Source organism: Halichoeres trimaculatus, unplaced genomic scaffold, assembly GCF_033239565.1.
Source record: "Halichoeres trimaculatus isolate MK-OKI-2021-1 unplaced genomic scaffold, fHalTri1.1 fHalTri1_scaffold_10, whole genome shotgun sequence".
NCBI lineage: Eukaryota > Metazoa > Chordata > Actinopteri > Labriformes > Labridae > Halichoeres > Halichoeres trimaculatus.
In genome coordinates this window covers 561,817-584,973 of record NW_027437187.1, presented here as the reverse complement: position 1 = coordinate 584,973, position 23,157 = coordinate 561,817, and the positions used below count along the sequence as shown (strand labels likewise).

Genomic DNA, 23,157 nt, shown 5'->3' with positions numbered 1-23,157 from the left:
CTGCTTTAAGGGAAACCCAGCTAATGAGGAGCTTTGACAGGATGAGACCTCAGGGATGATCCATATCCAGAGGGCTGTTGGAGGGGGATGAGGGACAGAATTCACACAAAGCTGCAAATTTGGGAGCATTTCTGCCTCTTTCCCCCCCTACCCTGTGCCCTGACCTTGGTCAAGTCAGGAGCTGCTCAGGTCCGGCCTGATCTGGCTTGGCACGGCTCTCAAAAACTATTGACAGGTATGACAGGCCTCCGATTAGCTAGTCAGCTGCAGGCCTGGACCTTGTCATCTGTCAGGTGGAGAGCTGAAGGCTGAATGAGCAGAGGAAGAAACTCAGAGGGGGGGGGGGGGGGGGGTTGGTTGAGGGCTCAAACAAAGAAACAAGAATCTGCAATAAAAAACACATGTACATCAGGTCACCTGCAGAAGTGTTCATGAAGCACTCCATGGTAAAAGACAGAGGATGACGAATGTGCTACCACAGAATCTGTGATTGGATCGGGGATTAAGGGGCTGCCGTGTCACTAAGGGAAAACGGACAGGAGACAGACAGGGTGAAGGAAAGAGGAAGAGATGGAAGGAGAGGAGAGGATGGCAGGGGGACAGTAAACCGATGTCAGGCTGCCCAGGCAGGAGACGGAGTGGCAGAGTGGGCTTTGACAGACACATCTCACACAGGCTGACAGCTCCGTCAATAGCCCCAGGATGGCTGCCCTGATTGACAGCTAGCAGGTGGCGCATGAATGGAGTTGTCAGGCTGGCTGTCAGTCAAAGTCACATCGCTGTGGCTATAAGGCCCCAGCTGAACAGGCACACAGCTGCCCAAGGTGATCTCTGGGTGTGCAGGCAGACTTGTGGCACGGGAGGCTCGCGTCATCCTAAAACCACGTTACATGCTACAGCTCTGCAGACTGGGACATCTGAACACTGGTTTGCTCAAACATGGCTATTTGAACTCAATTTACCGAGAGAAAAGGATCTGAATGTCCTATCAATGAATCTCTGCAGTTTTTCCATTTCCTTGGTTCCCCTTAATTGAGCATTGTTCCAGCATGAGAGCATGAAGCATAGGAGTTAATGGGCAATAATTATATGTGAGAGAGCCTTTCTCCCTGGAGTGGAATCCAGAACAAATGGAAGCTCCGATGTGCAACATTCAGCTTCATTACATCTGCTGCGATTAAAGCCCGAACATCTGGCACCACATCCTGACAGATAGACAAGACTTCTGGACTGGAAGGGAAATGGAACGATATTTACAAAAACGTAACACAAGGTATTTACTGGATGAGAGAACAAGTGCTGTGGGCAAGCGGGTACACACTCCCAATCAGATGAATGTTGATCTGATGGATGTATGCCAACACAAGGAAAAGGTTTGACAGAAAGAACCACACCACACATCCTGGCTACACTTTCACATCACATGGACTTTATTATTATTGTTGTTATTATAAGCAGCTCTTTTGCTACGGATAAATACGCACTGTGGCTCTTCAAGTAAACACTGGAATGTACATCAAGTTTGGTTGTTAACTCTTTTTTTTAACAATCGTGATCATCCTAACCCCGTGGATGTGAAGCTAAAACAATTAACATTACCGTCTGTGTCTGCTGTTGCCAAGACAACATCAAGTCCCACAGAGTGATGTCATGCCAATCTGGTCCCTTCCTGGCACTCGATTATCTCCTGCAATGCTTGGAGGCAGTCTGGAGGGCCCCTGGGGCACATGTGAGCGGCGGAGGCGGCGGTCAGGGTACAGGCTGTTGTCAAAAGGCTTACGGTGGACGCAGAGTACGTGCGTCTTCAGGTTGCCCTTCTGGGAGGCGCTGTAGGGGCAGTACCTGCACTGGAAGGGCTTCAGAGCTGGAAGAGAACAAGAAGACAGGAAGAATAGATTTACTGGTGAGTCAGAGCGGAGGTTTAAAGACCTGGTAAATAAAGTAAGTCAGGGAGCATCAACTTCAGACTCTCCGATGATCTGTTTATCTTTTTAGTTACACAGAATAAAGGGAGGAAATGTGATGTCAGGTGACCCACCAAGACGCATTTTTTCAGTCTTAGTCTTTTTGGATTATATATATATATATATATATATATATATATATATATATATATATATATATATATATATATATATATATATATATATATATATGTATTGTGTCTCGTGTTTACATGGAAATGCTGTTTTAGATGACCTAAATCACAAACTTTTGAAAATGGCTTCCAGAGTGTATTTTTTTCTAAAACACTGCTGACACTGTTACCGTGTAAACACTTGGCAAGCTGGCATTTTTAGTGAAAATGCTGACCAATAACAGTACTGTTTTAACGATCTGCATGGACTACTATGCAGTGCTTGGACTGTTCAGTCTGCTGGATCTGCTGACTGTCTTTCAACAAGATGAGCATCTGTTGCTCCACTTTTGAACTTAGTATTTGCCAATACAACAAATGAGTGGCTCAACTCTTCTTCAGTGGAGATCTACCACAGCTGCTTCTGGACAAGACAGTTATAGCACCAGCTAGAGGCCTGGCATGCTCATTACAGCACACCTTCCCTCAGAGTTTCCTGTCCAAACGCAGATTTTTTACACTGTGTTTTAGCTTTTTTGGATGAAATGTTGTGTAAACAGACCCCTAGTCAATCACTGCATTCACGCAGTATGTGCTGCGGTCTGCTGGCGCCATCATCACCAACAGCTGTCCCTGGCTTTTGTGCTGGGACTCTTTTTTTTTGACGGAGTGCGCTGCAGGAACGCAACAATCTTGGCAGAAAAGATCATACCAAACAGGAAATCAGACATGGAAACGATCCGAGTATCTGGTATGAATAAAGCACCGTGTTCTGGCACCCAATTGTAAATCGCATCCTCATTTATCAACAATACAAGACTGGCACATGGCCAGAAGTATTCGGCAGGTCAGATCCAAATTAAATCCAACCTTCTGGACAAGGAAAGTAAATCTTGGAGGTGAAAATCTTCATAATTCTATACAACACAACTACACTGCAAATCTGAAAGGGTAAATTTAACTCCCTTAGAGATAAATTTAACATTGCTTTGGTGTTTTCATATATATATATATATATATATATATATATATATATATATATATATATAAGTGTTGTCAAAAGTATCATTTTATCAGTAAATATCCATCCTAAAATTTAGCAAACGATTCAATATAAAGTTCCCCTAGAATCGATAGATCGGTACTCAACAAATTTCCCCGGTTAGACATGTGCTGGTGTCAAAACAAACACACAGAGCGCACACGGAGTGCATGCAGCCCCTCCCTCCCTGAGTCCTGCCTTGTAGTTGAGAGAGAGAGAGAGAGAGACGCTAGCTTACACTGAATTGCAGCTGTAGCTGGTAACGCCGTCTCCTACCAGCCACTTTGGCGGGTTGAATTATTTAATTGTAGTTTTCTGAAACGGTATCTGGAATACTAAACCCATTGCAATATGAGACTACGGCACTACAACTCCCATGGCCACTGCCTGCACACAGTGTTTGCTTATTGGATGCGCTGGTCTCCAGCCTCCGTCTTGGACAGCCTGACAGCTCCCGGTGTTTAGCGCCTGATATGGTGATTTAAAACTTCACTCACGTCTTTTTGGTTCTCCATTGTAAACAGATTCCAGGGTTTAAGTCACAAACTAGCGCCAAAACTCCTGTAACTTTTTAAAAGTGAGGACGTTCATCAGATGGAGCTCATTTAAACTCACACTGCACCGATCTCACCAGCAACACTCACCTAGAGCAGGGGAGAGGAGGGGGAGAGGGGAGGAGCGCATGGAGAGAAGAGAAACTGGTCACAGATACGAGGAGCTGTAGGAACAATATTTAAACCTCCTAATGTACAAACATTTATCAAAGTTATATGTAAAAAGTTCACTCTGGAAATACTGTAAACAAACTAAATCATTCTGAATAAATGAAACTTGTGGTCCAGTGTGACTTATATACAGAGGAGCACATTGTCATGTTGGTGTTCCTCTCACAAAATCTGAAGTGAGAGGAATCTTGTTCCTCTTTTGAAATGCATTAGATTGCATAGCACTTTGCCCCTACCCCAATTGCAGAAAAGTTTCTTAACAAAACAGAATTATTGCATCACATTGTTTTATATTCCCTACCTCCAAATACAGTTAAGTGAGTTTTGAATGTGTGACAAATATCAGAGGCCTCTAAATAAGTGCCCTACCTCAACAAAATTGCACTATCTTTATTTTCAGTTGCTTTAAAATGCCTTTATATAGTCTGACTCTGAGGCCTTAGTTTGAATAAGTGTACAGTACATATCTTTATTTTCAATTGCATTTAAGTTACTTTTGAATTCTTGACAAATATCAAAGGCCTTTAATTAAGTGCCCTGCCTCAGTACAAATGCACTGTTTTTTGTTGTTTCAGTTGCAGCTAAGCAAATGTGTTCTGTACTTTTCGTTCAATAAAAAGAGAAGTTTTTGCACTGAAAATCCATGTGGTTGCGTGGTATCAAAAATCGTATCGAAAATCAATATTTTTCAAAATATCGTATCGAAGTTAGAAATCCAGTATTGTGACAAGCCTAATATATGTGTATCTATATACATATATATATATATATATATATATATATATATATATATATATATATATATATATATATATATATATATATATATATAGGAAAAAAATATTAAAGAACACTTTACATAGTGCTCAAAGTTTAACACTACGACAGTGTTACCCAGTCAACTCTTACAATGTAAAGTAACACCACAATGGTGTTAAACTAACACCAAGTTGGTGTGAATTGTTCTTCCATGGATACCACTATGATAATCACCCAAAAACAGATTGAAGTGACACTGAGAATACTTTTTTTTTTTTCTCTTCAGCAACTGCAATAGTAAATGTAAAGGGACAGACCCTGTCTTCCAAATACTTCTGAAACACAAGATAGTCTATAAAGGCTGTTCCCTCCTCACTCACGGTTCACTGCAAATTTGAAATGGCATAATGTAATTCCCTAAGGGGTTAAATTTAACAACCCACAACTGCTCTGGTAATTGTATGGAAACCTCAGAAAAAATGTTTATTAACACTTTTCAAAGTGTTAATCCAACACTGCTCTGATGTTTATGTATGAACCTCAGAAAAAATTTTACATTCACCATTTTTAAAAAGTTAAATCAACAATGCTTTGGTGTTTATATGGGAACCGCTTAAAAGCGTTAAATTAGCACTTTTCAAAGTGTGGAAAGTTTAACGCCACAACCGTGCCACCCAGTCAATTTTCAGTGTAAAATATTTACACCACAACAGTGTTAAATGGACACTATGTTGGTGTACATTTTCTTCCATCAGTAACTCAATAGGAGTAAGGAAATTACACTGAACCAGTGTTCAGTTAACACTTGTTTATGCCCTTTTATTTGATCTGTTTTATGTTATCTGTTTGTTAAAGAGTTAATTGAAGTAAGGGTTTAAGTGTGCAATTTCTGAGTGTTAAAACATTCATGTGTGATAATCACCCAAAAACAGACTGAATTGATAACAGACCCCTTCATCAAAACACCCCTGAAACAGAAGGTAGCCCATAAATGCTGTTCCCCCCTCACTCATGGTTTCATTGAGTGTTTTTACAGTAAACCATTCTTTAAACTGCTCTGTAAACCCAGAGTTGTTTGCAAGCAAATCTTTTAAGTAAGGTTTAAAAAACATAGTTTGATTTCTTTGACTGTTTAAATACATTTTACCATTAGACATTAATTTATGCTGTGATGGTGTTTTGTAACCATGATTGAGGAGAAAACAGTGGATATGAGACCCTGCTGAACAGCAAAAATGACTGTACTAAAAGCATTGTCTTAAATTGTAAAGGAGCAGTATTTTTTACAGTTTTTTTTTGTTGTTGTTGTTGTTTTTTTTTACAGAGAATATTTGATTGAAAAGTCTGGAAATTTAGGTTAGCTTGTTCTGAGTTGGATTTTTACAAGGTGATGATGATTTAACATAAATCAATTTACTAAGCACATGAGACTCAAGCCAATGATGTTAGTCCAACATAAAAGTTATTTGACAAAACTGTTAGTGTGTTACCAATTGAAACAGCTTCATTAAGTTGGGACAACAGTTTGTTTTTATAGTGCAGTGCAGTTTAAGTCAACTCTTTTAGCATTGAAGTTGAACCTACATAAATCTTATGTTTAGTTCATCATGACTCAAACCATTTGAGTGCAATCACTTGCCTCAATTTTTAAAACAGTGAAGTTCTTGGCAAAAGCTTCAGTTTTATTTTGATTGAATTAAAAGTAATAAATGGCCCATTCCAAATTTTAAATGAAACTCTACCAAGACGTTTTGCTTACAAACAGCTTTTGGATCAACAGCGCAGATCAAAGGACAGGTTATTGTACAAACCCATGATCATTGCAACCATAAGCGAGGAGTGTTTGTAGTAACAGTTATTTTTTTATCAACACTGCAAAGTAACTCTGACAGTAGTATTTAACACTGAACTCGTATTAACACTGGAATTTTAACACCAAGGGATTTGCTGTGTAGGAATAGGCACACATTTGAAACGCTACAGTACCAATGCCTGGTACCTGGCAATCGGTATCTGTACAGTACCAAGTTTTTTGTGTGTTTATGTGGTAAAAAATATATATTTAATATCAAAATCTCAAATTTCTTCAATTTCACTTATTTATTCTTTAATATATAACCTTGCAATGCTGTGTTTGCCTACTCTTCCACTCCCTCAAAGTCAAGGCTGCATTTGGGTACCTAAACATCGTACCTTTCAATTTGACATGAATTGGTACCCTGGTACTTTTGGCTGAATTTGGTCAGTACCTATAAAAATACCTAATTCAGTACTCATCCCAAGACACAACACATCCTTTCTATAAGGACACCAATAGAAAGTAGAAGGCATGGACTGAAGGTGCTGAAGTTTTGGGAGGGCCAGGGGCCTGTACTACGAAGCTGGATTAGCTCTTAGAGAGATAACTTCCAGGATAAGTTTTGGGTTTTCCGTACTACGAATGTGGATCTCTTGTTATCCAGACATGTTGCCCCGGTAACTGATGCTGAACGCCAAACCTGGTCCGGAGCAGGTTAAGTTCCAGGATAAGAGCTCACGGGGTGTGACAGACCGCCCACTTACCAATCGGTTCTCTCGGGCGGGCATGAAAGACCGCTCAGTCACCAATTTGCTCAGCCGGAGTGAAGTCCTCCGACGTTGGACCGCCCCCTGTCTTTTTGGACCAACATTTTTTCTTATGGGCGGTGAACAAACAATATCTTACTGATCATCATAACTGAGACATTGTCAGGGAAAAGTAGAAATGTGTGCAAATGGAATCTTTCATACTGAGCACTTTGAAGGATGTTTTTATATGTATTTTTTATTTGCTCCCACGTCCTTTTTTCCCCACTGCTATTGCATCTGCAATACAAACTGCCTGTAATGAGCGTTTTCCTTGGGATTTGTAGGAAAGTGGACTCTTTCTAATTCTGAGGTTGGATACGATGCTGATCACACACACACTGTCAACATGAATGAACAAGGACCTAACTGCCCGTGTCATCACATGATGAGATAGGTCTATTAACGTTAGCATTTTGGAAATTTACACATTCACAGAGTCTGAGATTTTTGCAGCAATCCCTCCGGCTTCTCACGGCCGCAGTCATGTTGCTCCTGGCCTGGATTATACTGCAGTGCTCCTTGTATGTTAGCAGGATTATTTGCTGCTCCTCCACTGTAAAGTAGGCTGCTCTCTTCTCCATTGTGGAAAATGCTCCGGGGCCGCCAACCACGCCCATTTTATGTGTGCGCACACAGATCCCAGCCATTTCACTTATCGAATTAATAATGAGCTTTGTAGTACAGCAGATCTGTGGGGTATTGCATAAAAGTAGGATAAATACATCCAGGATAAATGAGCAGGCGTGGCTTGAATAAAACTAGTCGGCGCTTTCTCGGATTAATTGGTTGCACGTTTGCCGAGCCAGTATGAAAAAATGCGGCTTAGTCAAGCCAGGTGTGGATCATTTGGATAAGTGCGCGTTCACAGAAGACCACAAGATCGACCACAGAATCACAGATTGAAAATAGAACAAGGACGTGCATCTTTCTTCGCGCGGGATGAACGGGCAATTCTTCTTCAACTAAATGAAGAAGTATAATCCACAAGACAGGCAACACGAGTGTGGTAAAAAAAAAAAAAATTAAAAAAAAGGAGAGAGAGAAAGCCTGGCAGTTAATTACGGACTGGCTTAATACGTAAGTAGCGCCAACATGTACAAAAAAGAAACAGTACTCCACAGACTGTCATAATTACAGTTTTAGGATGCGGAGCTGATGACTTTTCAAGCCCGCTTATCAATACTTGTGTTTTTTTTATGTGGCCCGTGGAAGTGCATGTTACTTAGGTTATTTGAAGTATAATTAAGTTCAAAGAAAATTTCAACTCTGTGTCGGTGTTCTTATGTTTCATCCCTCATCTGTCATGAAGAACAAACCTGTCTGGCCAGAAAAGAACCAGGCAGCAGGTGAAAACCAAATTTAAAAATATTCTGCAGTCTGGTAAGTTACTCATGCGTAGCCCAAAGAAAAATTATCAAATGAAGTGATAAATTTATTGTCTGCTGAGATTGAATTTCTGTACAATTTTAGCCGTGAAAAAAAAGACACATCAAACCAGCACAGGGGGTGGCCCTCCAAGCCAGGACCTGACCCCAGCAGAGGAGCTGCACTCGACTTAAATAAAGGAAGGTCAGTGATGGAGGGGGGGGTGGGGGGTGGGGGTGGGGGGGGGACTGTGACAGATAGTGATATACATATTAATTAAACCTCTGAAAGCAATTTGACAAACTGTCTTTAATAGTATTGCAATATAATAGTAGGGCTGGCAAGACCGAATGAATGAATAGAAAGATTGTTAAATTTAAAAAGTGGAGTCAGAATGATGTGGGACCCTTTCACTCCTAAGGGTGGGGTCTTAAAATAGGATGATTTTCCTATTTTCAGGAGACAGTTAAGACAAAATTATATTCTGACTGTTATATTGTAGTCCATTTCAGTAGTGTGATATATTTATTTTTCCTTTGTTTCTCTTTCTCATTCTGTAGGTTTAGGGTTGTTTTTTATTTTTTATTTATTTTTTACATCAGTTTGGTTTAGTATCAATGTCAGTAAGGCCTGTTTTTTTCTTTATAATAATTCTAAACCTTTTATTGTAGGACTTGTATCAATAAAGAAAGGATTCTCAACTGTCTGTGTTAAACGTTATTTTTGTCTTCATATAATCTGTGCAAATAAACAATACTAAAGTCAACCAGCAAATGCAATGACTACAGTTGTAAGATTTCGGTGCAGGATTATTTAATGATGTAATGTGTAGAAAAAGCATGGAAATGCTGTAAACCATGCTCATTTCTTACATTATAGAGAGCAGAGCCAGCGCAGGATTAATCTTATCCTGGTAGTTAGCCTGGTCTGAAGCAGGCTAGCTGCAGAGAATAAATCACCATGGTAACTAGTCCGGGATAAACTTGACCAGCTTTTGTTCAACCGACTTGAGGCTAACTTCATCCAGGATAACCAATGTTTGCCAGCTTAATCCCTTATCCTGGTTTTGTGCAATATCCCCCTGGAAGACAGAGATCCGGTGAAGTTCAGCGAGTTGTTGCAGAGTTATCCTGGATGACTTAAAGGGATAGTTCAGTTTTTTTGAAGTGGGGTTTTATGAGCTCTATGTGACCACTAAGGACATTAGATACAGTAGAAAGTTGTCTCCTCTCCCTCAGTAAGACACAAACTGTAATCGATGGTGACGAGGAAATAGACGCTAACAGGGAGAGACGGTACCAAATTCAAAGGCTATTTTCTCTGCCTACAAGAACTCAAATCAAAAAGTAACACCACAGTTTGAGAGTACGATACATAAAATATTTTTAAGTGCATTAAGTCTTCGGAAATAAAAACATTTATCTGGACCTAACTAACTGGTCATGTGTCCTTCCGCGCAACGCTAGTGCGCTTCGTCCCCCCTCCTCCTTTCAGCTGTAGGGAATGTAAACAAGCTATGCTTCGGGCGCCGGTTGTAGCCTCAAGGAATTTTGATTAAGTATCGTAATTCTTTTGTTTGTACTCTAAGGATTGTGAGGAAGCATAGGAAATTCAAAATGAGTGACTATGACAGCGACGATGAAGTTACACAGAAGTGCTACAGATGGCGACTGAAAAGAATACAGAGGAAACATCCACGGACACTGGACATCAAGATGCTGACTGTTACTGCTGCCACGACTGTTGTTGTTGTTGCTGTTACAGGACACTCCAGAATTCAGAAGAGCAGGAAAATCTGTGTGATGAGTTACACAGACGGCTTTAGAGCCAGCAGTGTCCTCTAACTCAGACAAATCCTGAAGAGTGTGTGTAACCAAGTTCCACTCGTGACAGCAGTAACACTCAGCATCTGTGGGCATTGAGTCACAGCTCAGACATTTACACCACTGAGTATTTCCGACTCTGTCTTGATGTCCAGTGACCGTGGATGTTTCCTCTGTATTCCTTTCAGTCTCCATCTGTAGCAGCTCCTCTTCTGTGTACTCCGGTTCATACAGGTATCCTTTTGGTTCCAAAGTAAATGAAACTTCATCGTCGCTGTCATAGTCACTCATTTTGAATTTCCTACGCTGCCTCACAATCCTCAGAGTACAAACAAAAGAATTACGATACTTGATCAAACTTACACGAGGCTACAACCGGCGCCCAAAGCATAACTTGTTTACATTCCCTACAGCTGAAAGGAGGAGGGGGGACGAAGCTCACTAGCGCTGCACGGAAGGATACATGACCAGTTAGTTAGGTCCAGATAAATGTTTATATTTCCGCAGACTTAATGCACTTAAAAAATATTTTATGTAGAGTACTCTTAAACTGTGGTATTACTTTTTGATTTTAGTTCTTGTAGGCAGAGAAAATAGCCTTTGAATTTGGTACGGTCTGTCCCTGTTAGCGTCTATTTCCTTGTCACCATCGATTAAAGTTTGTGTCTTACTGAGGGAGAGGAGACAACTTTCTACTGTATCTAATGTCCTTAGTGGTCACATAGAGCTCATACAACCCCACTTCAAAAAAACGGAACTATCCCTTTAATCCAGAGGCCTATATCACGAAGCAGGATTAATGTCTTAGCGAGATAACTTCAGGGTTAACTCTTGATTACCGATAGCACGAAGCCGGTTCCTCTTTTATCAGAGTAGATCACCATGGTGACCTACTCTGAACGGCTATCCTGCTCTGGAGCAGGATAAGTTGGAGGTTGAATCTGATCCTATAAAAAGCCCCTCCCACTGGCCAATCGGCTTCCCCGAAACAATGGCCTGCCCTTTTCTCCCGAACCCGGTGGACAGAGGCACAAGTTGTATGAAGAGCTTTACGAAGAGAAAGGGTGTTTAAAGATCGATCAGATCCACTTGATCAAAGCGACGATTCGCTGTATGAGAGGTATAGGTTATGACGGCCTGGACTACTGTACCTCTGTGAAATATTAGAGCCGTACATTGCCCGAGCAACCCACAGGAGCAGTGCACTGACTGTCCCACAGACATTCTGCATCGCCCTGCGATTCTTTGCCACGGGCAGCTACATGTACTCTGTCGGGGATGAGGAGCGGCTGAGCAAGTTTACAGCATCCCGCATTGGCTGCTGCCCTCACGCAACTTAGGGACGAAGTCATAGTGTTCCCAGGATGAATGAGAAGGAGGTGGGGCCAGTTACCTGTGATAGGTAGCTGATTCTGAACAAAAGATGAGGGAATTCTAGCGCAGATTTAGTCAATTAAATGTACACACAGCAGAACATATCACCACTTTTTTGGGAACATTTTAGGGGGAGCTGAGCTTCCCTTGTAGTCTTATCAGCCGCTGCTCTTCAGCGGTGACGTACGGAGCTTTCTTTGTCACTCATGATTGTGATTGGTCAGCTGCCTCTGAGCCCTCCTCTTTTACGTGCGCGTTCACGGCTCTTGATGAGACAATCCTGGGTTGAGTTACCGTGTTGATAACTTGCGTCGTGCTATCAATTATCCTGATTGCTATTGTTACGGTTACTCAATCCTGGATAGATGTGAGTTACCGTGGATAAGTTGACCGCGCTTCGTGCTATGGGCCTCAGCTTCGGAGTACAGGCCCCTGGTGAGTTTAGCATGCCACGTTAGTACGTTGCCATAGGTGGACATGCAGAAACATGTGGTTCTCTTGTGATTTATTTATTTATTTATTTTATTTATTTCCTTCTTTTATAAATACAAATGGATACAAAGAAAAAATAAAAGATCCCCAAAACTGAATGAAAAGGAGCAGAAAAAAAGAAAACTCTTATTGTATCTGTCCCTTCTTTCACAGGATATTAATCAACAATCACATGACAATAACATAAAAAAATTACAAAACAGAACAGCTGCAGGCAAACATGCCTTTTAACATTTCATTCTTTTCAAAAAAGAAAAAGAAAAACAGCCAACAAAAAAAAAACAAAAGAACATCTTTTTTTCCCCATTTATGCCACTCAGCATGACCTTATTTAATTTTACTGTATTTACTGAGAAATCTGGATTTGGTCTTTTTTCTTAAGATATTGATTGATTTAGCTTCTTTCTCTGTTTAGATCATTCCATAAATTATATTAAGTAATTTGGAAGAGTTGACATTACTTTGTGGTTTTTTATCACACTATTTAGTATTCCCCATGTTTCCTTCATGTTGTTTCTTTTTTTATTTAATAGATCACTGTATTGTTTTTTTTTTTATGTATTCCTAGTATGGATACTGATTTATTCTTATATTTCTTATACCTGTTTTCTGCTTCTTTGGTTCATAATTTTAGGAAACATCTTTATAAATATATTCTGTCTTCTTACATGCATTAAAAAGGCCTTTTGTCATCTATGGTTTGTCAGTGGTATTCTTCTAAGTCAGAGACCATATTTTACAGTTTTTTTCATACAGTCTTTTCAGTAATATCATGAACGAATCATATGCTATGTTGACATCATTTACAAACACTTCATCCCAGTTTTGTTGATTTAGGTCGGTCTTCAGCTTCTCCTAAGGCCTTTTGTGATTTATCTCTAACAAGTTTAGTCGTTTCGATTTGCAATTTATTACTTTGAAAATTTTTATAAACTGTAAAGACTGGTAAGTGGTCACTGATGTCAATCATCATAATCCCACTGATCTCAATTTCTTTTGATCTCGAGTATCAAGCTGCTATGGGCACTGACCTGCACTGCACGGCGCTCCAGAGACATTTCCAGTATGAATTGGCACGTGCCCAAAATCCACGGCGCTGCACAGTGCGGCGCTCATGCTTTATGTGCACTGAAAACAGTTGGACCAACTTAAATTATTGCTTCAGTTGGCCACACCTAAATAATTTAAGTCCTTTGAAAGAAGTTTAAAAGCTCAATCAACAGAACTAATTAAGTCAAATGAACTTAAAAATTGTATTGTTCTGAAATCAATATTTTGCATCAATCAAACCTCAAGTTTTCAGTTGTTGTATCTCAATAACTTGCAAAACCCAAATGTAGAATTTGAGGTGTTTTTATACTTAATTGCACTGAAAAGCTGTAACAAGTTCAGCCTACTAAAAAGAATCTAGGAAACCAATTGCACTACAAAATGTTAGTAAATATAACTAATAGTCTCAAGATAAGTTTACTTTGTATCTACTTGTAAAGTTTACTTTACAGCCTATTGTATTTATGAGTGATGGGATTTCTGGCTCTTTTTAGAGAGCTGGCTTTTTTTGGCTTGGCTCACTTTAAAGAGACGGCTTTTTTGACTCCCAAGTGGCTCTTCAATTTTTTTTATTGCTTAAATTAATTTATGACCAACAATAATGTAAAATTGTATGCAAATTAATTTCTAATTTAAAAAAAAAGCATTTTGTTTTGTTTTTTAGGTTTATAAACGTTGCCTTTATTTACTCACTTTACAGGGTGTTAAAAAATTAATTATAAAATACAAAGACAAACGTGTAACTATTTACAATTTAACTTTTAGCTTTGTGCTACAAAACAATTTCAGTATAACAACACAGAGTTAGTGGCTCGATAAGAGATTTTGCAGACTTTACACCCTTTCCTGCTGTCACTCATTTTCTTAACTTTACCTTTACAGTGCGTTTGTTGTCTCCTTCTCTCTTGTCTCCCTGACCCCCTCCCTTCTGTTTGTGTGTAACTACCGCCCCTCCCCCATCTGCTCAGCACAGAGTAGTGGGAGTAATTGGGCTCTTTCAGCTCCCAAGTTACCTTATTACCTTTTTACCACAAACAATGCAAAATGATTTACTGTATACTAATGTATTCATTTATCTTATTACTACAGCATTTTGTTTATCTTAGTCTTTCATTCTTTCAGAAAAAAATGAATTGGCTCCAACCTCGCACAGCTTAAAAAAATGAGGGCAGAAATTGTGGTAGCCGAAAAAAAAAAACGAATTGGCTCCCAATCAGGAGCCAGCTCCCGTCATTCACTTTGAGGAGCTGGCTTGCTCAGACCGGCACATCGCTAGTATTTGCTTAATTTTAACCGTGAGTGAGGAGGGACTGCAGTGGATATTAGACCCTGCTGTACATTAAGATGTTAACCTGCCAAGGACACAAGCTTCCCACTTTCCACATGGCATGGACCTGCTGTTGGTGTCCTGTGGCATGGGCCGTGTACTTTTAAGCAGGTTTAATGCTTAATATTTTAATAAATGAGATGTGTTGAATGGCTAACATTATGATTAGAAATGATATACTTGGTTTTGTCTTCAGTTATATTTACATTGCAATTACTGAAAGAGTATTGTATATGGAAGCCTCACTGCCATGGGGCAGCCAGGCAGTCAGGTGGTCAGTGCTGTGGGGCACAGCCAGGCAGGCTTTGCTGTGGAGCACAGACACACTGGCCCTGCATAATATCTCAATGTGCAGCAGGGTCTCATATCCTCAGCGTTCCCCCCCCTCACCCTGGGGGGGGGGATTTTTTAGTTGAAACAACTGAATTATTGAGTTGAAACAACTGAAAACTTTAAGTTGGGATGAGTCCAAATGTTGATTTGAGAAAAAAAATAAATATTAAGTTAATTTGACCTATTAAGTTGTGTAATTGAACTTATTGATTTCATTCAGAAAAACATTATTTAGATGTGACCAATTAAAGCAATACTATAAGTTAGTCCAACTACTTCCTCTTTTTAGTTGTAGCAACACAGAATTTTAAGTTGATATGATCCACAAAAATACATTGGAAACTTCAACTTAAAATATTAAGTTGGGTTGATTAAAAAAACGACATCACTTAAACTGATTGAAGAGTCCTTTTTTACAGTGTGTGAATTAGGGGTGAGGGTTGTGCACAGGATCTTAGCTGTTCCTGGCAATGCGCACTCTTGGACAACAATCTCAGATGTTGTTGTGTCTGCTGGAGCCATCCACCCAGTTTCGGTGTTACAGCCCCCAAAGTTCCAATGGCAACTGGCACCACTGTTGCCGTTGGATCACCACTGAGGTGAGAAGTTTAAGCCTCTTAAAGACCAGAGATGAAATAAAACCACACACTCACGGTACAGTTCATCAGGAATCAAACGAGTTTCTTGCTACCCCCAAATTAAAAAAACTTTGAGCTCAGCCTCAGGATAGCAGTGTACACTCCCTGACTTTGACCAAACACTGCAACACTTCAAGGTCAGACAGGCTTTACACAGAGACCTGAAAGTTCTCATTCATTGTAACACATTTCCTGTTACTACACAAACACAGCCAACCCCCCCCCCCCCCCCACACACACACACACACACACACACACACACACACACACACACACACACACACACACACACACACACACGTGTTGAGCTGAGGAATGACAGACGTCTGCAGCTGGGAGGCTAAGCATGCCAAAACCTCCTGCCTGTGCCACTCTTTAGCTCCATGACTTGTCTACGAACATGAAGATTAGGATACGATAGGAACAACAAACATGGTGCTAATAACTTCCACAAGTTTATCCTCAATAAAAATCATCCTGACATCAAAGCCTGGGGGTGTTTCTAAGATCAAAACCAAATAGTCTCTGGGTGACTCATTTACCTGTGTGTGTGTGTGTGTGTGTGTGTGTGTGTGTGTGTGTGTGTGTGTGTGTGTGTGTGTGTGTGTGTGTGTGTGTGTGTGTTTGTGTGTCTGTGTGTGTGTGTGTGTGTGTGTGTGTGTGTGTGTGTGTGTGTGTGTGTGTGCGTGACAGCTCGGTGTCCTTGCTGCTATTTTTGATATGTTACCTCATGATGACTGTCTCTCTGTCCAACTCTTTAGTGTATTTCTCTGTGATTCATGCTTACAGTAAACCATTATGTGCTGATGTCATCTGACATCATTTCCCAAAACCTGAGGGCTGTCTCAGCCCTCTCTTCCTCCTCCTCCTCTCCCCTCCTCATCAGAGATCAGAGCTCAGACAGCTGTAGGCAGCCTAACACTGGCTTCACATCTACATAAAAAAGGTGTTTTTTGGGGGAAAGTGGGAAAGCTCACAGAAGGTGTGAGCAATAAAAGGTAATGCTCCATCTGTTGGTGTATAATAACCTGATGGCCATAAAGGACTCACACGCACACACTCACACACAGTCCCTCACTTACTCACTTCCTCACTCACACTCTCGACTAGGAGAGTAGAAGACCTGACACATCTAAATACCATCAGGATGGCACAGCGTGTGTGTGTGTGTGTGTGTGTGTGTGTGTGTGTGTGTGTGTGTGTGTGTGTGTGTGTGTGTGTGTGTGTGTGTGTGTGTGTGTGTGGTCTAGGAACAAAAGTAAATGACGGTGTTGATAAAATGCAAGAACAGAGCAGTCTCAGAGGCTTTATGGGTGAGTTCAATCTGATTGGCTGTCTTAGGTGCACCCTCAAATGCTAATAGTTCACTTCCTTTTAGAGGCCGGCCTTGTTTTATATCCACCACATGAGCTTAAACCATAGACTGTATAAAACATGGACTTAGTCTCCCCGACGTGACCTGTCTGTTTCTGAAATGGAAAATGAAGCAAACACTGGAAGTTGCAAGGGCTTCTCTTCCAGCTATAGGGTGCCCATCAGTCATGTGACATGAGCTGTGACTCTGATTGGGTGAGCTAGCTATCCTAATATCTTCTGAACTGCTGAGTTAGAAAAACTTCACCCCCTGTACAGTGTGTGCTGATTGTGAAATTAGTGATTCAGACAGGAGATGTTTTTGTTGAACCAGGCTGTAAATAATTTCTGCTTTGAAAACAGCTTTTTTTGGCTTGGTGTGTATGTGACCTCCGGTACTTCTGGAGCCAGCCTCAAGTGGACCTCAAGAAACAGCAGATTTTAGCACTTCAGCATTGTCTCATATTCTTAGTCTGGAGGTTTCCACTTGGCTTTAACACACCAGGGACCATATAAAACATAGGCACAGTCACAGTGATGCCACCCACTGGTTACTTTAAAGGCTGTTATATATAATAAATGTTTCCTCCAGTCAACATTTGAGTGAGCAATTAACGTTGACATTTCAATGTAGAGATGGGCCGAGGTGGAGCTGAGTCCTTAAGACTCCTGGAGATCTAGTTGTGCCCTCAGTGATGCACATTTTGGCCTTCACTCACTGTAATAAAGAGATTCAGTATAAAACAAATGAAACCCATACAGCTGTACACTGTATAAAAAATGCCCTTATTTTATAGTTAATGATCCTAAACTTCACCAATTCATTTATTTTTTGAACCTCTTATCCTGCTCAAGGCCGCAGATGGCTGGAACCAACCTCAGCTGTCAGTGGGTGAGAGGCAGGGTACACCCTGGACTGGTCGCCAGTCAGTAACAGGGCGGACACATAGACAGACAACCATTCACGCACACACTCACACCTACGGACAATTAAGGGTGACCATTTAACCTGGTGAGTATGTTTTTGGACTGTGGGAGGAAGCAGGAGTGCCTGGAGAGAACACAGAAAGGCCCACCAGCAAAGCAGGGAATGGAACTGGTGACCTTCTTGCTGTGAGGCTGCAGCACTAACTGTTGCGCCACCGTGCAGCCCGATCCTAAACTTTTAAAACGGATTTTCTGTTTGTCAAAAATAGTATACAAAATGTATTGTTTCAGAAAATATTTGTAAAATAACAACCTGGATGGTTTTCTTAAGTATTGTGCCAGTGTCAAACTATGTTTCTTTCTCATTTTTAATGAGAAAAAATCCCATTTTATCTTTTCTGCTCTTCTAAATCACAGTCAACTTGAATTAATTGACGATAATCATCTGTAACTAAATACTAAACTGGAGAAACTTATATATGTATAAGTTATACCCCCAGTTTTAAATAGTTTTAATATATATACTTTTAATACTTAAAGGTGCCGTAGGCAGGATCTAGCTAGTCAGTGCTAATTTTTTTGTGTTTTCTTTGGATTAAATGTTAGAGTATCTGTTGATAACCCTTTGTGAGTGTAGTATAATTGCACTACCGCGAGGTCTCAGCATTTCCATCTGTCTCTGTTATGAGCTGACAAGGATTCTCGACCGCTCCAGGTGTCCAAGTGAACCCCTGAGGCTCTATCCTGATTGGTCGAGGGGCGGTGCTTCGTTCTTCATCGCGATTGGTTGTAAAGCTCATCGTTCTTGCGGACGCACTTGAGGAAGTCCTGGCTGGTTGTGATACGCTTTCTCCTCTGCACTCCCTGTCATAGAGTCCCATCTGATATATCTGAAAGGCTCTGCATGTTGTTAATTTCTTTTTATGGTCTTTATTTTAATGTCATTTGCGCTAAATTTAATTTAGTATAATGCTTCTCTCTATATTCTATTGTCTTTATCTGATATTTCCAAATGCTATACTGTGTAAAGACCAAATGAGCCTGACCCTAATTTCCCCTTGGGGATGTATAGTGATGCTGATGGACCTGTCCCTTTTGTGTAAATAGAAAATGTACATAATGGCTTTATTTTTTTTATAACATTTTTTTGTCTATAATGAAGCATCGCATTTGACTTTGTCTTATAAAATATGACTGATGTTGGATGAGAATTTATGTTAAGAATGTTTGACCATTTTACAGTATGTCCCAAGTTTTAAAATTTCTGTCAGGTTAAATTTATAACTTAGATAAGGAGCAATTTACAAATTTAGCACCACAGTTTTAGAACAAATCCAAAGATGTTATGTATATAGTATTAGCTAACACAGATTGAAATATTTACAATTACATCTACAATAAGACTAAAGTGTGAAAATGTGGAAAACATGTATAATGGTTTACATGCTGTTCTGGGGTCCCTTAGAAGATATAAGATTGGATTTGTAATCAAATCTGCTAAGTTGTCTAAAAAGCATCTTCAACAAAGTGCTGAGGTCTAGAGATTAATTCACTTCTAAGTCAAGCTGACAAGTTGTTGCATTGAAAAAAATGTACTCAGGACGAACGTAAAATCAACAAGATAAAGACCATATTCAATGTCAGGCTGGAAACCAGCCCAACAATGTGCAAATAGCAGAAATAAACACAGGAAGAAATACAGTGCAGCATATTTATTTGTTAAATTCAAGTAAAAATTGTATAGTTTTTTTGAGCAGGTGTAGACGCTGCTGAAACGTCGAAAACCAAGCTCGGGTCTCTCTCCAGGCATCTCTCCACGACCCCCTGCAGCTGCTCGAACGATAAAGCCCTGATTCTGGCCTGGTAGAGCAGAAACAAGGATCATTAATTTAGGTGAAATAATGATAAATAGCATGATAGTTTCTCGCTAAATACATACCTGATTTACTGCCAGTATCTGAGCCAGTAACTGCTCCATCCTTGCGACGTCCTCAGCCGTTAGGCTTTTGGACCCGACGGTGGTTCTTCGGTCACGGCCTCTTCCGCGTACGCAGCTGTCTCCTCTACCAACACCCCGGCCCCGTGGCTTTTATTTCGATTGACCGCCTGTACTTGGTCCCGCTTTACCTTGCCTCACACTTCCACCAGTGGATGTCCCTGGTGCGTATTCATCCCCAGAGATTTCTTCTGGCACATACTACAAAAACATTAAATGAACTTAGTTTATCCATCGGTTGACTAGCAGGCTACATGCTAACGCTGTGGAAGTACATGATCGATTGTCCGGTTGGTAAACGCTAATACAGCTTTGTTCTATCTCACAAAACAGTGATAAGTAAACGCTGGATGAACCCTAATGAGCACAACTTGTAGTTAAGATATTGCATTAAAAACTTACCTCAGAATCAAACATCGTTGCAGAAGTTCTGTTGCTCGTCGTTGTGAAGCCTTTGAGTGCAGAGTGTTCCAAATACCCCTGACTGCAGTCTGCAGACCAAGGCGTGCCAGTCAGGGGCTTCTTGAGTGTTTTGATACCGGCAGGTATTGTGTTGCGTTCGCGCGTGCGTTCTTGTGGGGCTAAACTTGTGGGTGCGATGTCAGAGAACACAGGACGGGAGGGGCTGTGCTGGTTTTCAAATCGCCATCTTACATGGGTCAAATCACTATTTTACCTGGGTAATCCTGCCTACGGCACCTTTAAGTACATTTTATTTCAGAAAATTACTTTTTATTCTTAAGTACGATAAAAATCAGGTACTTTAAGACTTTTACTCAAGCAATATTCTAAAAGGTGACTTTAACTTCTACCAAAGTAGTTTTCTAGTAACACACTTGTACTTTTACTCAAGTACTGCTTTCAAGTACTTTATACAAGACTGTTTACGAGTAAAACTGAAGGACAGTCAGCCTATGCCACGGAGCGCAGCCTTTTCCTGCACACAAGCAATGTAGAGCAGGCTCTCACATCCACTGTGTTCCCTCCTCATTCACGGTTGCAATAACTGTTGGGTTACAATTCACAAAGTCACTGATTACATACTGTGTTTTCTGAACTTTAATATGACCAGCCAACTGTGACTTATAGTCAGGTGCGACTTATGTGTTGAATAGATAAGGTCCTGTGTCATTGGATCCTTTTATGGATAAAGATCACTAAATTTAAATGATGAGGAAATATCTCCAGTGAGTGCTGACTGAGCCTTTGTTTCTCCAGCTTGGACAGCGTGACAGCTCTCTGTGATTTAAAGTTTTTCAGGATTTGAGTCACAGACTAACAGTGTTGGGAATAATGGCATTAAAACTAATGCTGTTAGTTTTTCCAGTAACAGGTAATCTAACTTATTACTATTACAAATGTTATAACGCTGTTAATGTTACCTACAGTGAAATGACACGTTACTACGTTTCCGACCTGGCTTGCCCACCCAGGCACAATAGAAAAGCTATAAATTAAATGTGAGGAAAATTGTTAGACACACAAGTAAGGATGTGATCAATCATGTTGACACGTTTTTAACAAAGAGCTGATACTAAAGTAAACTTTAAAGTAACAAATATCACAAAGCTACCTGTGTGTGTCTGTGCGAGCTGCTGCCAGAGAGGAGCTCCTGCAGCATCTTTGAATCAAACTAACTCCAGGGAGAGGGGTGGATGCTTTTTGAGGTTTGAATGTAAGGCACAAGAGGCTGACTTGTTTTAACTTGAAAAAATTTCAGAGATAACAGGAGCAGACTTAAAAAAAAGGGTTAATCAGGAGAAATTACAATTGGGGAGTAGAGCTAGAGACATGGTTAAAAAGCAGAAGAATCCCTTTTAAATCAGGAGAGTTGTCAGGTGTATCTGACCTGGCTCACTCAGCCAGACACAGGACAGGAGCTGCAGATTTAATATGAGCCAGTGCTGAGCGGTCTGTGGGTTAAAACTGGAGTTTTCAGGATGGAAGTCGGCCTACAGGCCCTACATTAACCTCATTTTCAGGATGGAAGTAAACAGACACACTGACCTCAGTGTCAGAGATGGAAAAGGCAAGAACGGACATGTGAACATCATGCCCCAGAGCAAAACCTGCTCAAAAACTGAATTCTTTAGCAAATTTAAAGGTTATTCAAAAAAGAAACGCAAGAATTACTGTCCCTGGTAACTAATTACATTTATGAAGCAGTAATTCAGTTACTAATTCAGTTACTTCTTGGGGAAAGTAATGAGCAACTAAAACTTATTACTTTATTTTAAGTAATTTGCCTAATAACGCAAACTAGTTTGAAAACTCTCTTAACTTTTTAAAAATGAGGACTTTTAGGGTGTATTCACACCTGTATCATTTGGGGCAGTTGTTCCAAAACAGTGAGCAGCACCCTGAAACCCCAGTTTGTTTGGGCATATGTGACACAGTAATTGCTCTCAGTTGTGGGACAAAACAAGCAGGTCGAGATCGGCAAAAATAGGTGGTCTCGGCCTCCGTTTGAGCCCTGTAGTGGTTCCTTTACGGTGAGAACACAAACGCCCCAGCAGCTGGCACAACTGACTCATAACTGTGGCTCACACTGTAGTGATGCAAGCAGCAGTAGTCAAAACAGTAGAAGAAGAAGGAGTAAAAGAAACAACCACTGCAGCAGAAGAAGAGAAGACCTAAGAACTGAAGAAAATGAGTGGTGGGCTCACGTGGAGCGGTAAAGATATAAAATGCCCAATCAAAGTGCCTTAATGCAGTTGGGACTCTCAAAAGCAACAAATGTTGATCATATAGCACACAGTGTTACATGAGCCATAAATGCTATAATGCTAATGAGCCACACACATTGTTGATGCTCCATGAAGATAAAGAAACTCCCCACCTTCCGGGTATGATTTCTGACTATAATAAAAAAAATCGACCGCACGTGGCATTTGTTTGCACTCTGGACCGCAGCAGACTTTTGCCTTGTGAACACAAACGAACCAAGTGACAAAAAGTATCACTGTATCATTTTTGCCCCTGAATCAGACCAAAGCAAATGAGCCAAAGGTATTTTTTCCTTTTCATGAAACATTTTTTGACTGATGCAGCTCCTTTTTTGAAATAAAGAGAAAATATGCTCCTTTTACAAGGCAAACAGAGAAAGCTCTGTTTTAGTACATGGGTTAGGGGTCGCCAGCTTTTGGCAACTGAGGGATACCTGAAGGGAACTGAGGTATATGGAGGGCTACTTGTTTGCTAAACTGTGCAGCACTAGTTGGAACAGATAAATAAATGTTGAACTTTTAAACATATTTGTTTTGCGACCA

General features: G+C 40.5%; 1 protein-coding gene across 1 annotated transcript in view; it reads right to left on the bottom strand.

The window, feature by feature from the left end:
* Positions 1-1,432: 1,432 nt before the first annotated feature.
* The window catches only part of LOC141795995 (uncharacterized), a 52,344-nt gene continuing 30,619 nt past the window's right edge, over positions 1,433-23,157 (bottom strand). Inside the window, exon 3 of the mRNA XM_074676844.1 lies at positions 1,433-1,864. Coding sequence (XP_074532945.1) covers positions 1,629-1,864 — 236 coding nt within the window. The 3' untranslated portion in view covers positions 1,433-1,628. The remainder of the gene's footprint in view (positions 1,865-23,157) is intronic.